Source organism: Calidris pugnax, unplaced genomic scaffold (assembly GCF_001431845.1).
Source record: "Calidris pugnax isolate Ruff unplaced genomic scaffold, ASM143184v1 scaffold8, whole genome shotgun sequence".
Taxonomy (NCBI): Eukaryota; Metazoa; Chordata; class Aves; order Charadriiformes; family Scolopacidae; genus Calidris; species Calidris pugnax.
In genome coordinates this window covers 18,398,418-18,414,490 of record NW_015090830.1, presented here as the reverse complement: position 1 = coordinate 18,414,490, position 16,073 = coordinate 18,398,418, and the positions used below count along the sequence as shown (strand labels likewise).

The window sequence follows — 16,073 nt, the reverse complement described above, 5'->3', positions numbered from 1 at the left end:
TACAGGATAGAGAAAAATCTGAGCTGAAAAATTCCTGTAAGTCACTTCTGCTTCCTTCTGTTTCCTCCCCCATCGGTACAAGGGGGGATATTGAAAATTAAGCATTGTTTTTTGTGAAGCTGCAGATGGAATGCAGTACAGAAGAGCTAAGGATTATTTTTACTTGGAGATAGGACATAAACTGTACTAAGTGACAAGGAAAGAACTTTGTGGAGAAAATACCAATTGGTCACAAAGGTCACAGTTTTTCTCCAAGTTAATTTTAAACAACATATTTCAAGTACCAACGATGGTTACATTCTACTGATTAATTTGTTATTTGTTCTTTTTTAGTATTCATGCGTAATACAATCCTATTTAGAAGGTATAAAAGGGGAATACAATTGGGAAAGAAAAAGCACATACTGCAGGCTATGCTAGGTGGATGTAATTCAGAACAAGCTGTGATTCAGAAGTGTTAAGTGATTCAGAAGCTGTTGAGCAGATGGTACCAAGTAGAGCAACCACTTCTTTCCACTTTATAAAGCATATCTATTGTTATATTCAGTGAGATCTAACTGTAGTCCAGTGCTATATATTTCTACACAGAATAGTGCATGGTCCTTTTCGAAAGCAAATAACCAGCTTTTGCCCAGGTGAGTTGTCAAGGAAGCAGCTGCAGCAGTTGTGTAATCCACAGCCAAAAGGGAGAGTTTAATGCATATATGTGGAAATGTGTACAAAGGCAGCAATTCTCAGGTGTAGCTGAGGCAAAACATCTCAAAGAGTAGGATCCTACCCAGAAGGAGTTGCAGAATGTTGGTTTGACATAGGAGGAGCTATGTTAGTAAGGTATGTCCATGCTGTGCATCCAGCAGTGGACATGAAAAGGTCAGAGAAAAAGAATGAAATTCACATCTGCCTGAAGACAGATGCTGTAATTTCCTGATAAACACCATGGAGGCACAGCAAGCACGATGAATGCATTTTAGTGCAGAACAAAAACAGGGAAGGCTGGGGATAAGAAAATGAAAGAGAAGCTTTGCTCGTTAACATCTTCTAATTGTAAAACCCATACATTAGTATTCAATGGCAATCATCACACTTCTGGTTTGTGGGTTTTTTGATAATAATTTAAAAAAAGCGGTTCCTCGAGTTGCCAAAACAGAGTTAGCTTTGGAAACATGTAATAAAGCATATGGTAAAGGTAGTGGAGAATACCTGTTTTAAGATTGAAATTTGTCACTGCATGAATACAGAATAGTGTTAAATGTAAAATGCACCTCAAAACACAAAACCTAGAAGTAAAGGAGGAAAAGAAAGGACATGACTGCTCTAACATGTGCAAGTGCATCCATCTTAATTATTTGATGGGAAGAGTTTAAAATACAGAACTGGTAGTTATGAATACACTGTTTACATACGATCTCACTATGCATCCATCTTGCATCTGTGCTGTACAGCTTGCTCAAATGCTTCAGAAACCTGCTTAGATCCTTGGTGAGGTTACCAAAGTCAACTTTTTGAAGTAAAATTAGTGTGTTTTATCTTCTTCTCCAGGCTTTGAAATACCCTTACTTTCAAGTTGGCCAAGTTTTAGGACCTCCTCCACAGTACCTGGAGAAGCAGACTCCTGTTAAACCAGTTCAGCCAATAGAGCCAAAGCCAGCTTTACCTAAACTGGAAGCTATAGCCAAGCCAGAACCTCTATCTTCACCTGATGTACCTGACAAAACAGAGCCACAGTCCCTGTCAAAGGTTAACCACCAGCCTCTCCAGCAAATTCAGTTGCCTCAGAATACAGCTAACCAGCAAGTACCAAAACAGCAGCAGCCACAGGCACAACCATTTTTTCCAGCTATCAACAAAAACTCATCACCAGTAAGTTGTTTTTAATATATACTGAGGTGGGGTTTTTTTAAGTTCTTACTATATTCAACAAGGCAATCCTTGAAAATTGTCATACTTCTCCTTTTTTGTTTTTTGAGGAAATGCAGAAAGATAGTTAGGGACTAATTAGCAATATAACTGGTCACTTACTGAAATGTTACAGCAAATCAGAATAATAGATTGCTTCTAACAACAATATATGTTCTTTTATAATAACCTTTACTGATGTGCTTATGCAGTACTGCAGTTACAACAGCTATCATTTATTGACCTTTGAGAAACAATTCACAAAAATACACAGTACAGAAGTGGAAAGGGAGAACTTTGCTTGCCTCAAGCAGGAAAATACCTGAGAAAGTTCATCCCATTCCTAAATTTGTAAAAAATTAACAAGTAGAATTTTCAGCAAGATGAATATTAAACTTTGGTTTGTAATCTTCATTTTGCTTTCCACTTATATGCACTGAACTACAATACGAAATATGTTAAAAATAATAAGTGTTCAGAAAATACTGGAAAGCAGGCTATAGTCTGATGAAAGGACAGATTTAAAATCCAATAATTTCTTTGGAAGGGAATGTTAAGGAAAGACCTGACTAACATTTTTTTTTCGCTGTGTTTACTTTGGGGCCATAGCAATTGGCATTCCTAAACCCTGAGTGTGATTGCTGCCAAGGTTCTGCTCCCCTGTGCCCTACTTGTTGACAGTTCATCTACCATTGTTGAGAGCATGAGTTCAGCAAGATACCAGTAGTATAGGCTGAGAACTGAACTGGGTCTGCAAGCACAACATTAACTTCACTACTTTAAGTAGATTTTAGCAATTTAAGGATGACAGTCCAAAAGAGCTATGCTCAAAATACCTGCTGGCATTATTGTTATGTTTTGTGCTTAAAATCATTCTGAGACTATGAGCAAAATAGGCAACAAGACAATGGGAAAACTTCCCTCAAAGTTCTTAGGTGGTAATCAGGATGTGAACTAGATACAAAATATAAAATCTGAGAATTGAATTGAAGGGGGGTTTTCTTATTTAAAATAGAAACAAGCAGCTACTGGCCCTCAGAATGGTGCAGTAGGTCCTAAAAGCTGCAGAAGACGATGGGGTCAGACTTTGGTAAAGGCTGTGGATAGCTGGGATGACTTGGATGACACTGAATTTGGAATGTCATGTTCAAAGAAGCCCAGCATTGCACTATTAAAAGAAAAGAAAAACAAGGAATGTCTTTTCAGGTAAGTCCTATAATTATAAAATCACCTTTTTTTTTCTTCTTTTTTTTTTTAGTAAACAGTGTCTAGTAGATGCTGTAGTTCTACAGATTAAGACAAATCTCCTAAAATTTAAGTCACCGAAAATGCATCAAGAATGCAAAGAGCTGTATGAGCAGACCAGCTTTGGGTGGTGTTGACAGCACCAGTTATATCTAAGCTGAATCAAATTTGTTTTCAGACACTGTATTTAGATGTTTGTCGTGTTATTAAGAACCTGTGTTTTATTAAAATCAGATACACTAATTTACTTTCCTTTGTCAGTTAAGTTTGATACTAAGTTCTGCCACAGTTACCCACATTTGCTTTTATTCTGTAGTGTTAAATACACTTTTTACTTCAAAGTCCTAGGTCAAACTCTCATGAGGTATGAGATTTGGCTGTTACTTTCTGGGAATAAATTCTACTGATGAAAGCAGGATAAGAGAAGAGCACTGTACTCTTCAGGCTGGGGTCAACTTTTGATATTCTGAGCTGGAGTTGTTGGTCACATTGTTTGAACATTTTCATTTTTCAGTGTGCCAGAACCAAAAGCTTCATGCTGTATCCAGCCAGGAGGGGAAAACAAGGTTCTGATGAGAAATGATTCTGGAAGATCAAATACATCAGCAAAACAGTACTATCTAAGACAATCAAGATATCTACCTGGTAAGGGTAAAAGTCAATACAGATGAAAACACAAGCTGTGAACAATCTATATACAATACATTTAAACTTTGGATTTCACACTGGATAATTTCGCTTTTCATAAACAGGCTAAATTTTCAAGTTTTGGACTTTCCCAGAACATATCTCATCACAATTGATTCAGACGTTCCTGGCTATTTAAATGTGGAAGGGAGCTCAAATGCTGCTTGTACACTGTAGAATTTCACAGGCACTCTTATTACCAGTAACGCATAAAACCCTAAGTAATATGAATCCAATATAGTGCATAGTTCTCAGTTTGGCAGTGTCAGGAAGTTTTTGGGATTTTTAAACTTAAACACAGTTACCTTTCTTGGTAGGAAGTGTTTAGAAATACCAGCCTCTCACACTGCTAGGAATTCACACAATCACTTCCTTTTCCAAGGCAGTCATCCTCCTTAAAAATAGATAGATAGCTTAGTCTAAGTCTGGGTGATTTAATCCGGAAAATAACATGAAATCATGTAATTGCTAGGAATAAGAATGTGAAGGAGGAGAAAGAAAAGGGAATGTTTCCTTCAGTTAGTACTCTGAATATTCTATAATCAAATTATTTCTTTGGTGTCTCAGTATCTTTTCTTTATTACCATGATAGTATGCACAATTACAGTAAATGTGTCATGACTTCGACTGTAATCCACATATGATAATTTAGGTGGCTCACAGAGAAATTCCTGATTTTCAGGCAAGTTGCTTTGTTACAATGTATCGCTAATTTCTCAGGAATTCGGTAGGCCAGTGATGACTTCTAAATATCACTTATGAATATTACATAGATGCTCAGAGACTCAGCAGTTCTAAGTCCAAAATAAAAAAAGGAAAAAAACAAATCAGGGGGGTGGGGAGAACTTCCCTATCTCAAGGTAACACAAATGGAAAGTTCATCTATTTTCTTATCTGTTTTTAAGCATGCTTCTAATGTCACTCTGGTTTTAGTAGAGTTTTCAATGAGAAAGGCATAGATGTAAAAAATAATTAATTTCAGCATTTAAGAGAATAATAGCTCCAAGGAGCATATTTGTTATTTATCCATATTACTTTAAGTCTGTTACCACTAGATCTGGGAGCTGCTTTCGTGCTGTCTAATCCCATTAACTCTTGTAAAGCTCGTAACATGCTGAAGTAACAAGAACTTTTTTGTCCTACTTTTTAACTTATCTCTTGAAGAAGTTTATTTTTAGCCTGAGAACCCTACTTTTTGATAGGTATTTTTAATTTGTGTTAATTGCTTGAGAGTCGAAACCATCAATAATGATATTATGGTTTTATAGAAACCAAGTAACTGCACTAAAAAGCCTTTTAAAAGTTCTCTTGAAAGCATGAGGAGAACTGTTCTTAAATCAGTGTCTCTAGTTTTTGTGTTTTGGCTGAAAAATCTAACCTAATTGGTGGACGTTGTTCTTTTATGTTAATGGTGTTCACATTATACCACAAATAATTCAGTGTTATCCTACTGTTCTAGAAATGTCCATTTTTCATTGGTTGAATATGTTTGAAAACTGATATTTATAACATTTTCCATAATTTGTTTTCCAAGGTGTAAACCCTAAGAGTGTCTCTTTAGTAGCAGTCAGTAAGGAAGGATCACATGGAACCTGGAACAACCAGTTGTTCTCTAAACCGCTGGCACATACTGGAGGAGGAGTGGCTTTCAACAGAAACACTACAGGTAACAGTGTAATTAAAAATGGTCACATTGTATCTCGTCATGGTCAATTAATTTGGGTAAGACCATCTAGTGTAACTTCTGTTTTCAGGCTTAGGTTCTAGGCTAACTTTTTTTTCTTGTTTTAAGGACAGACTCTTAAAATAACAACTTCTTCATGTGTAAACTATGTGTTTTACTTTCAGAGCATAAAGGAAATATAGACCAGCCCCTACTGTAAAGTTTTGTCAAGATAAATTTTAGACCATTATTTCACTGCATTAATTGAAGCAAATAGTTTGACCTCATTACTGCCTGGTCAGTGTGCCAGGAACACTATCAAACAGCAGTCTCAGATATGAAAACAAGATGGTGGGTGGTGTGCTCATCTAATAGAAGTACTGCCTAATATTCTAAACATGTCGTGTAACAATCTACTAGCCTTGTCCTAAATACTTTGCTGCGTGAAAATTCCCCTTATTTTCAGCAAGTAACTTGCAGTAATGTGCCTTTTGGTACTCCATTTTGTGTGGAACACTATTATCAGCATTTTACAGAGTGAAGACTAAGACTAGTTAAACAGCTTGTCTAAGATTTCACTGAGGAAAGCATCAGATTCGAGACTAAAATCTATCTTCTGACCACCAAGCCCTATGCTTTCAGTACAGAGTCCCATCAGAGGACTGTTAGGGGAGGTTACCTTGTGAACAACTTCGCAGCCATTGTCCAGTGAGCATGAGTCACTCCCAAAGACATTAATGCCACTAAACCACCAAGCCTTATATGCTTGCAGAGAAAGAACTTTAGAAGGTTTGTTTACTTGCAGATGCTACACCCCTTTTTAATAGAACTTTAGTAGCCATTCTGCAGTGTCACCAAACCTGATTTTCCCTCTGAAAGTCAGGTGAGCAGTAAGCTGTCAATCTGCAATTTGATGAAAGATTTTAGGAAGTGGAAAAATAACAGCACCTACCAGAATTTTGATGGAATAGAACAGACTTTTTAAAGCAATCATCATATGTACCTTTTTATTTTCCTAAATATAGTATCTGGGTACCTTGGAATTAATTAATATATTCATAGAACAGTCTTGTAAGGGAATTAGGCATTAAAAAGGCAAAGAGCTGTTTCCAAAAGTATGCTCATCTACCTAGACATCTACCTACTGAATTGCACTGAAAATAAAATGAAGATAAATGCTAATGGTAAAAATCCTGATTTTGTCTTACTGGCTTACTTTGGTTATCTACTAAAAGTTTAGAGAAAATAAAACTTAAAACTGATTATTTTGTATGTTTGAAAACACTTGATATTATTTGTCTCAGTATCTTAAATTGCATGTGATGTTTCGTATGCTGGGGAGGCAACAACGTTTAAGACAGACACACCTGAAACCAGGATAGCTGCAGCACCAATCACAGAAATGCAACAGGTGTCAATTATGTATGTTTTCTTTTTTCATGTTGACAGATTTGAAAGTTGACACCGTGCTGTTTACTGTTTAGATAACTATGTTTAGTTTATTTAAGTGCTTACTTTTATTCCTTATCCACAACATTGCCTTAAGGTGAAATAAGATAAGAGCAAATAGTTACAAACGCTTTATTGATGAAGAACTGTAACGTTAAGATCAGTCAACTTTGCAGATACGCCTGAGTGCTTAAACTTGTGGTTTATGCATTTGTGTGACTGGAACGTTATTGTATTGTTGGTACATCACATTTTTATTCCATTATTAGAAAGGACTTTGTAAAGTAACTTGTGAGAGTAACACTTCCTGCTTGAGAAAACATAGGAATGAGAGATTATAGTTACAAAAACGTCAGATAGTTATTCTTTCTTGCTTTGTTTTCCCTCATTTCTTTTACATCACCTAGCCAGGTTCTCCATACACCTTTTCTAAAGTTCTGTCTTTCCATCTTTTTCTTTCTTTCATTTTCCTTGTCTACAGATGAGAACTTAATTATACCTATTGAAAAGCTCTCATGCAAAGAAAGGTTGAATGAAAAATTAGAGGATCCAAAAGGTAATTTATAGCAATTACAGCTTGGTTCTTTGTGCGTTTCCTATTAACGTTTTACATTTTCCTGTAAAAATTGCACTTATAGTGCAGATTCCAGATGATCATATATATTTTCAGTTGTAATCTGTTTTGTAAAATCTTGCTCTGTTCATTGTGATTTCTTCTGGACTGCTAGCACTAGAGAATATTTTATTACCCTAATTATAATACACTGCATGCCACTGCACTATTGCTGGATAATGGTAAAGAAGCAGCATATACATTTCTCCTGAAGGATTGCTTGTTCATAGCAGCACTTGGGACTTGCACCACTGACTGCATTCTGATTCTCTCTGTTACACCGATTTTACAGCGCTGTGATTGCATAGATTTTGCTGGAGTTACCTTGGCCTAAGAGGGTGGAAACTCAGGTTTCCAGGCAGCCTAGTTTGTATCTGAACACACTGTTCACTGCAAGCGTTGTAAAGCTGCTGGAATCTTTCACCTCTCCCCCAGTTTCTGGCCCCTCTGGTGTGTACTGCCTGTGTGATACGCCCAATTGCAACTATTCATTTTTGAACTTCATACCCAGCTCGAACGATTCGATGATTTTATCCTTTGTGAAGAGTCAGGTATGTGTTGTTTGAGGTAGGAGGCGTGGCCTGGGCAATGCTTACACTTGCTGACATCGTGGCAATGAGTGATTCCTTACACACCTGCTGATAGACCTCCTGGATGCCTGATGGATTAATACTTCTACAGCGAGAACCCCTTCTTTTGTACAGCAGTGGTTAAAGGTAAGGAACTGTCCTTTTCAATAGGATTATTTTTTTTATTTGTAATTACTCTGTTATTTTATATTGAACTTTTTTTTCCTCCTTCCCTTGTTCTCATCCAACCAAAGATCATCCTTCCAGACCTCTCTGTTTCACCCAGACTGTTCTTCCTGGCTGAAGAGTTCACAAAGGCCATTGGACATTGAGAGGTAAGGAGAACCAAAAAGTAGTTGAGCAATTTTTGACAGATGGGCAGTTTTGCTGAGCTTTAGATAGAAGCAGACAGAAGTATTTAAGTATTTGAGTTTATAGTAATTGAGGCCTGTCATGTTCTTATTTCCAGACCTCAGAATTTTAAGGAATGCTACTGAGCTGTCAGAGCTCTGAATGACTCCTAATGAAATAATTAGGAACTGGGGGAATAAAAAAGTGCGTGTGTGTGTAAGTGCACAGGCAGGTGAATGAACCACTAAAACTCTGTTGTTTTGTTTTTCAGACAAATTCCTGAAAAGGAAGAACCACTTAAAGACTACAAGAAAGTTAAATTATATTAGAATATTTTATTAAAGTTGTATTTTTCACCAGGCCTTTTGTGTCATTTTTTTTACTGTGCTGGAGACTGGCATCAACTGGACACAGGGAAACCACATGGAGACCCAACTGTTTGTGGAACTGATAGAAGTGACAGTTTAGGGAGTTAGCTGAATACTTTTTTGTTAGTGCTCCTCAACAGGGAGGAATGCAATGACCCAACACAGCTGTAAATAGCCAAGGATAACATTTTGGGTTTGTAGATGACCAGTTTTGCAGCTAATAGATCCATTGCTCTGAGCTCTGAAATTGACACAACTGGGACAACTGGGAGTGTTTGTGTGAAGAGGAAGATTTTGGGATTGCATTGAAGCCATAGATCTAGGAGACAAAAACTGTCAAATCAGATATTGCGTGTTTTACTGCAACTACCATTGAAATCATGCTGAATATCAATACGATAAAAATGCTCACACTTGATAAGGGTCAAGTTAAAACTACTGTGTATGGCCTTGTAGTTCACAATTTTAATACTATTGAGTACAGAACCACATCACTAGAGAAAAGCATTTCTCTCTTGACATTGTACCAGCACAGTCTTAACACTGCCTCAGGTGATGACAGACATGGAGAAGGTAAGAAATTTTCTTGGAGCAGGGAGTCTTAAGTATTGTAACAGATCCCTCTGCCAGTAGACAATAATTTCAGTACTAATTTTGTGTGTAAATGTGGAGTTTCTCAGCTTCCAAGACGATGGTTATATCAACCTTCCCAAGGTAGCACTGCTTTAAAGAAAGACCTGGACGAAAACTAGGCACAACAGAATTATAACCAAGGTTAAAGAAAGAGGTTAATTGGGTCTGACATTTATAGCAACCCTTTAACTGTGGAACCAGCAAAGTCAACTTCAAGTGAGGAGTTTGGTTCTGTTATTTTAGACAGATTTAGGCTGAACGTGTTGAGCACAAGAGTACTGTTGAGCACTAGTTTTCAAATATTGAAGTGCTTAAACCAGCTTCCAGTAAAGCAAGTAGCTCTATGTAAAAGGTAAGATCCTACCTTTCTCCAAACCTCAGTGTAAACCTTTCTCCGTGTTCTAAAGTTTGATGAAAGTACTAATGAAGTGTTCATCTTTATTCCTGCTGAATTGCAGGTGAGATGTACTGGGTCTGAAATTTAGCAGGTCTGTTAAGTACTATAAAGGGTCCAACTAATACACAAAGCAAAGAATATATATATATATATATATATGCTTTTTTTTCAACAGGCAAGCACTAGGGAGTTTTTAAAGAACACTCATACTTGGTTCTCTTGTAGTACTGCAAATGTCTTTTGAAGTGACTATAAAAGGGCATAGGCAAGGTTTTCTGAATGTAACTGAAAACACTAAAACTCTGTAATGTCAACAGGAAATCCTGGCTTTGTAAGTGGTGCTGCTTACAACCCATCAGGAGTATACATCCCTTCCTTTCATAAAAAAGAAGTTGGATCAGCTGGACAACGGATACAGCTAGCCCCTCTTGGTGCACCTGTATCAGGTAAGAAACATCCTTTTACCCTATACTTTATTCTTTATCTGAGACAAAGAGTAATGTTCATTTCTCATACTGTCTAAAAGATTTATTAGCCCTTTAGTAAGGTTTTCCTCAAGTTTTGTAAATAAAATTCTTGGGTATAAATTGTTTTTAACATAAGTGAATTGAATGTAGGTGTCTAGAAGCAGTCCTGATAGCTAGAGAAACTATTACTATTATTATTTGTTGGGTAAGAGAGAAAATAAAGGTGCAAACCTTTTGTAATTCTAGGTTTGGACCATTTGCTAAATTACTGTTCATTAGCGATGAAGGGCTAAGCACAATTGTAAAAATATGTAACTCCACAACTCTATAGTAAATGATCTTGTAGACTGGACGCAAATACAAACCCCTTATTTATGTGACTAGTAGGAATTGAGACAGTCACCAGCTATTAAGTATGCAAAATGGATAAATTCAAGTTTTAAAAAAAGCCTTATATTTGAGTGGATTTGGAGGAATTTTCTTGACAGAGACTTTGACGTAGCTTGGGACTGTCTTGTGTGGGTCTTTAATCAGTTTAATGTCACTTAATGCAATTGAATGATGCTGATCTATGCTTACAGTGGCATCAATAATTTTAAATGGCAAAGACCTTTATCAAGTGAATTAGTAAATTCACAAATAATGTTACAAATATGGTATAAGCGATAAATTAAAATTATTTTCTCTCTTATACTGGCCCTATGTAGCTGGCCTGTGGTTTCTGCAGTGGTCATGTAAGGCAGTTTTTCACTGTCTTCATCTCACTGTTGGCTGTGTGAGTCTGTGGACACTGAGATGACAGAACTCTTGCACCCATGAAATACCATGAGTGCTTTGTGAAGTGAAACTTTCACTGTTGCCATATTATAGAAGGTAAAGCTAAACGAGAATGCAAATGACCAGTTCTTAATAGTTACGATACAGTAATGACATAGCTGTACATTACATTGACAAACACATTAAAAGACTGTTCCATTCAAAACCAACGTGAAACCTGTTTTGAACATAACTGTTACCTTGGATCCTCTATGGTATGGATGACATTCTGAGCACCTCCTTTGTTGTTACGTTTCTGATTCAGAGAAGATGAACAGAAATCCTCAGGATGCAGGAGAAACTGGTTTGTGAGTGAAGATTTAGAGCCGTTGTTCAAACCTAACAGCAGACTCTTCTAGTTAATTCAGAGAAAATAGCAAGGCCCTAAACTAATCATAAATTATTGAAATAAAGGGCCTATGGCAGAGCAATCTGATATGGTCCTGCTTAATAATGTTGTCTTGTTGCTGACTTGCTCTTTTGAGTTACCTGTTCCCCTTAGGAAGTGACTTCTGAGAAGGGGAGGAGGGGGGAAGGATGGAGATGGCATGCATATATAAAATACACTTAGATGTATGCATATTCTGAGACTGAGTTGATGAGAAGCCCACCAGGGAGGGCTGGAGCTGCACTTCATTATCTTATCAAGTCACTGCTGAAACACAACAGTGAGAGTTTTGATTTGTCACAGTGTGTGGATCAAGAAGTTCACAGGAGGACAAGATCTGCAACTATCTCTAGACTGCTGTGAATAGTGAGAATGAAAAGGAATGACGTATGGTGATCCAAAGGGAAATAAGTTCACTGTTAATATGTAATTAGAAATGGAAAACGTGTAGTGAAAGTCAGAAAGGCTGGCAGATGGAGGTCAATTAAGAGACTGCTCCATGTCTTGGAGAAGAGCAAGAACCCTATTGCTTAAACCCCTCGTATTTAGCCTAAACTCTGCAGACTTGCATGGGAAGAGAGATAAGGATGAAGCAAATGGCAGGTTTTATCTCCTATCTGTCAGTATTTGAACGTTAACATTTTTGCTGACCCTTTGTTTTGTATTATCCAAATTGAAACTAGTTATGCTCTCAATTGTTTCTGCTCTCTTCATTTGTTCTGTTATGTTTTTTAATGCCATAATTTAAATAATATAATGTAGGATAAAAGATAAATTTCTCAGAGGAAAATGCAATGCCAAGACCTGAGAAAAGTGACCTTAATTGCCAAGAGAGCGTAGGCTGGAATCATACTTGCTGATGAAAGATGGGGAATGCCAGCCTACAATAGAAAGGAACAGTATTAGTTTTCGAAGAGCTGGAGACCTGACCCCCAGTTTCAGTTCATGAGATTCCTGCTTTTTAAATGTCTTTATCTTCACCTGTTCCTGAACAGGTTCAACCCGCTGTTGAAAAATACCACCAGAGACAGCTGGATTTCCATAAGAAACGGAATATGTAGGCATACACATACAAAAAAAAATAGTATTTTATCCATGATTTTATCATGTTAAATTTACATGTTTTAAATTGAAAGAAGTATCAGTAATACTTAATAAAAGATGACTAAATTATATAAGTAGGAATGGAAGGGGCAGAACATAATATAAGAATGCTAAAGAAACAATGGTAAGGTATAGGAGAAGTGTATGTATTTCTTATACATACAAATCCTAATAGAATTTCTTCTTTATATATGAGGTACCAAATGACTGACTTTAAAGGCAGAATTGGTGATGAACATAAAGAAAACCATGAGCAGTCAGCCCTTGCAACAGGGCAATTACTATAATCACATCAAGCTTGAGTAAGCAGTGACTATATGAAATTCAGAAAGGGGAAACCAGAGTAGGAAGGCCAGTAGTACAGTAGCACACTACTCCCAGTGCCTGGGACCAGGTGGATGCCAATATAAGGGAGAAAAAAACCCAAGGACTTGGAACACATTCTATGAAATCAATAGAGAACTGGGAAATGGAGATGAATAGGACTCACCACAAGGTACACCAGGAGTTCTCAGCTAAGCAGGAGGGAAATAAATGGCATAAAAATCTCAAAAGGAACAAGAGGGTGTTTTTGAGTCTAGGCTGTTTGGGTTTTAAGTAGTTTAGCAATGTTATAATTGTATGCTTTTTCAACTATTTGACACAGAGGAAAGAACACTTCCATTCTGTAACTGTTTTGTTACAGGAAATACAGAGTCGTAGACGTACACATCAGCTTTCCCACTAAATTTCAGTCTCAATATTTTCTCAACGGATTGATGCAAAACAAGTATCCAGTACTCATAAGATACACAAACTATAGGAAACATTAACCTTATCTCAAAACAAGTATATACAGCTTGTCAGAGACCAAAGCATCCTGCTCTCTTAGCATCTTTGCATACCACAGGTCATCTTTAAGCTATCATTCTTTTGTCTGTAAAGGAGTGAAATACCTGTTGAGTCGTGGCTAATTCTGAGTTCTTGTTCCTTTCAGATTATTCCTGGAAAACCAAAGCTGCTCGTGCTCAGCTGCCGGGTCCTACTTTCAATTCAGCAGCAAAAAACATGACTATATTAACTCGCCCACCAACAATTCAGCCAGTACATGGAAGAACAGACTGGGTGGCCAAATATGGAGGAAACAGATAGAAAATGCCATCCTGGATAGATACGTGAGCTGTGGTCAGTTCTCCTGCACTGGAAACGTGAAATGCCTATTTGCTCTATTTTTTTCTAAGACTATGCAATAGTAAAGAAAGAAAAAAGACCTTGTGTCCTGTGGAAGAAAAACAGAATATTTATAGTATACTGTGTAAAATACTGGCTACAAAGTAGGATTTGTCGAAGTATCGTATAACACATATTGCCAAAACTTCTGAGAAGTAGATTTCACTCGACATTTTTCTAGAGACGGGTCTCCTATCATTGTACTCCTAAAGCAACTGTTACAGTTGTTTGTCCAATGCAGTGCCCACTGCTGACATGTGCTTGCTTTCATGTACACCAGCAGCTAGAAGTGGGGCTAAAGCAGAGCAGCACCAGGGTTTCAGGTATTAGGCTGGTTCCTTACCAGAAGGAAGGGACTGAAAGCACACACTGAGCTTGGTGAAGAACACCACGCTCTCATACAAAGAATTCACAACTCACTTGTACCTAAAAGCTACTTAGGCTCTGTAATATGCAGAACTTAACTCTTTGTAGCAGAACATAAGCAATCCACTGATAAATACTACACAGGGAAGGTCTAAAAACTTGGGCCATATATGGCTATAGAATGGTACAGCAATATTGGAAAATAGCTAAACAAGTTACTGAATGCTAGACTTACCTCACCAAGCTGTAGTGAGTCTTAAAAATTAGATTATACTAGATTAATTTATGAACATTTTTAGTCAATCTGCAGAGATTTGTATCTGTCCTGATAAGGGAGTGTCACAGTGACATTTTAAGGAGCCTGAATCACCGCAGTCTGTCAGTTCTTTTAAGGGTGAATTAGCCAAAAAGGCATAAATTATCAGTAAACTCCTGTTTCTACATATCTTTGATCATGGTGATCAAACTAAGTTACAGAAGTTGAATAAGCTACACGAGGGAGGATATTGGGCTGTTCTTCAAAGATGTTGCTTTCTGATTTAGATCGTAAAGGCCAATTTAGGTACCTGAAAACACAAAGGAACTTTAATAATGCAATACCTCACTCTATATATGCTCTTTCAGTACTTTCCCTGGCTTCTAGGCTAATTTTTGAAGTAAAATCCCACAAAGGACCTTGCAACGTAGCATAAATTGTTTTTAGGATGTTGATCTAGGCTTTTGTTAACATCTGCATTTAGAATACTTTAGACTTAGTAGTTACATTAAACCTGCCATTTTAAAGTACAGAACAAGTATGTTCTTTAAAGATGTAAAGCTGTTCATGATTCCTTTAAGCATTGTAAAAAAGAAATGTATTTGTATGGCTTTTATAACTGCACATAAAAATTTAAATTCCTGTTGTTGAACTAGACTGCCATAATATATGGGTTATGTTAACTTACTGGAGGTCAGTTTAATCTACAACAGTTTTAGCAAAAAAAGTATTTTGTTATTAAAATTGCACCTAAAGAAAATGCCACTTTAATACCGGAAGAGATACAATGGGATGGGAATATCTGGTTAGTAACGAACTACAGACTTTAATTCAATTACCATTGGTCTAGGCTTAAGTAACTGTCATTCCTTTAGTACTACCAGATGGCCCTATGCTGTTTAAATGCATCTTAATTTATCTGTAACTAGCTGTGGCAATGAAGGACAACCTCAGACCTTCTGTAACAAGCATAAATGTTTGCCAATTAAAAAACAAGATAAATTAATCACTCAGCTGCAGTACAAGACACCACTGACTTAGTTAAAATCACAGTCTAGTCAAGGAATTAACTAGGAATGTGTCCCATAAGTCACCTAAAGCAGAAAAATAAATAGGTGCTATTTATGGCACTAAATATGGCTAGAAGAAACATGCTGACCTTACCATACACTAATGAACATTGAAACTGCTTTGACATAACCATAACAACCTTACTTGTCCATAACCAAAGCATGACAAGTGTTAAGAAATTCTTCCTGCAAATCAAGGAAAAAAAAAAAAAACCACTCCTAAGAGGCTAACAGGCTTTGTGCAGGCATTTTGACTCAGCTGCCCTGATACACATTGAACTGTTAGTGCAGAAATGCCATCTAATGCTTAAGAAATGTAGCACACGCTGATAAAGATCCAAGGGTGTAAGAAGTATGTAAGGCTCAAGCTTTTCTCCCTTCCCTTTCTCTGGATTACTGCTCTTTCTCCTGACCACGAAAAGTGGTGACAAGCACTTCTACCAGCAGTTCTCAATTTAAGCTACTGCTCCCCAAAGCTCATGAAACAGCAGCAAGGCTTAACGCTTTGGTCTGAGGTTAAAAGCTT

The 16,073-nt window shown here is 37.1% G+C and overlaps 1 protein-coding gene across 4 annotated transcripts in view; it reads left to right on the top strand.

Moving 5' to 3' along the window:
* Window positions 1–15,815, top strand: part of MAK (male germ cell-associated kinase) — a 35,589-nt gene extending 19,774 nt beyond the window's left edge. For 3 of the 4 annotated variants that reach the window (XM_014940988.1, XM_014940986.1, XM_014940987.1), the window contains 7 exons: window positions 1,540–1,860; window positions 2,912–3,102; window positions 3,656–3,786; window positions 5,363–5,494; window positions 7,422–7,496; window positions 10,189–10,317; window positions 13,623–15,815. In XM_014940988.1, coding sequence (XP_014796474.1) covers window positions 1,540–1,860; window positions 2,912–3,102; window positions 3,656–3,786; window positions 5,363–5,494; window positions 7,422–7,496; window positions 10,189–10,317; window positions 13,623–13,777 — 1,134 coding nt within the window. In that variant the 3' untranslated portion in view covers window positions 13,778–15,815. The remainder of the gene's footprint in view (window positions 1–1,539; window positions 1,861–2,911; window positions 3,103–3,655; window positions 3,787–5,362; window positions 5,495–7,421; window positions 7,497–10,188; window positions 10,318–13,622) is intronic. The other variant, XM_014940989.1, reaches the window with a different exon arrangement.
* Window positions 15,816–16,073: the final 258 nt, after the last annotated feature.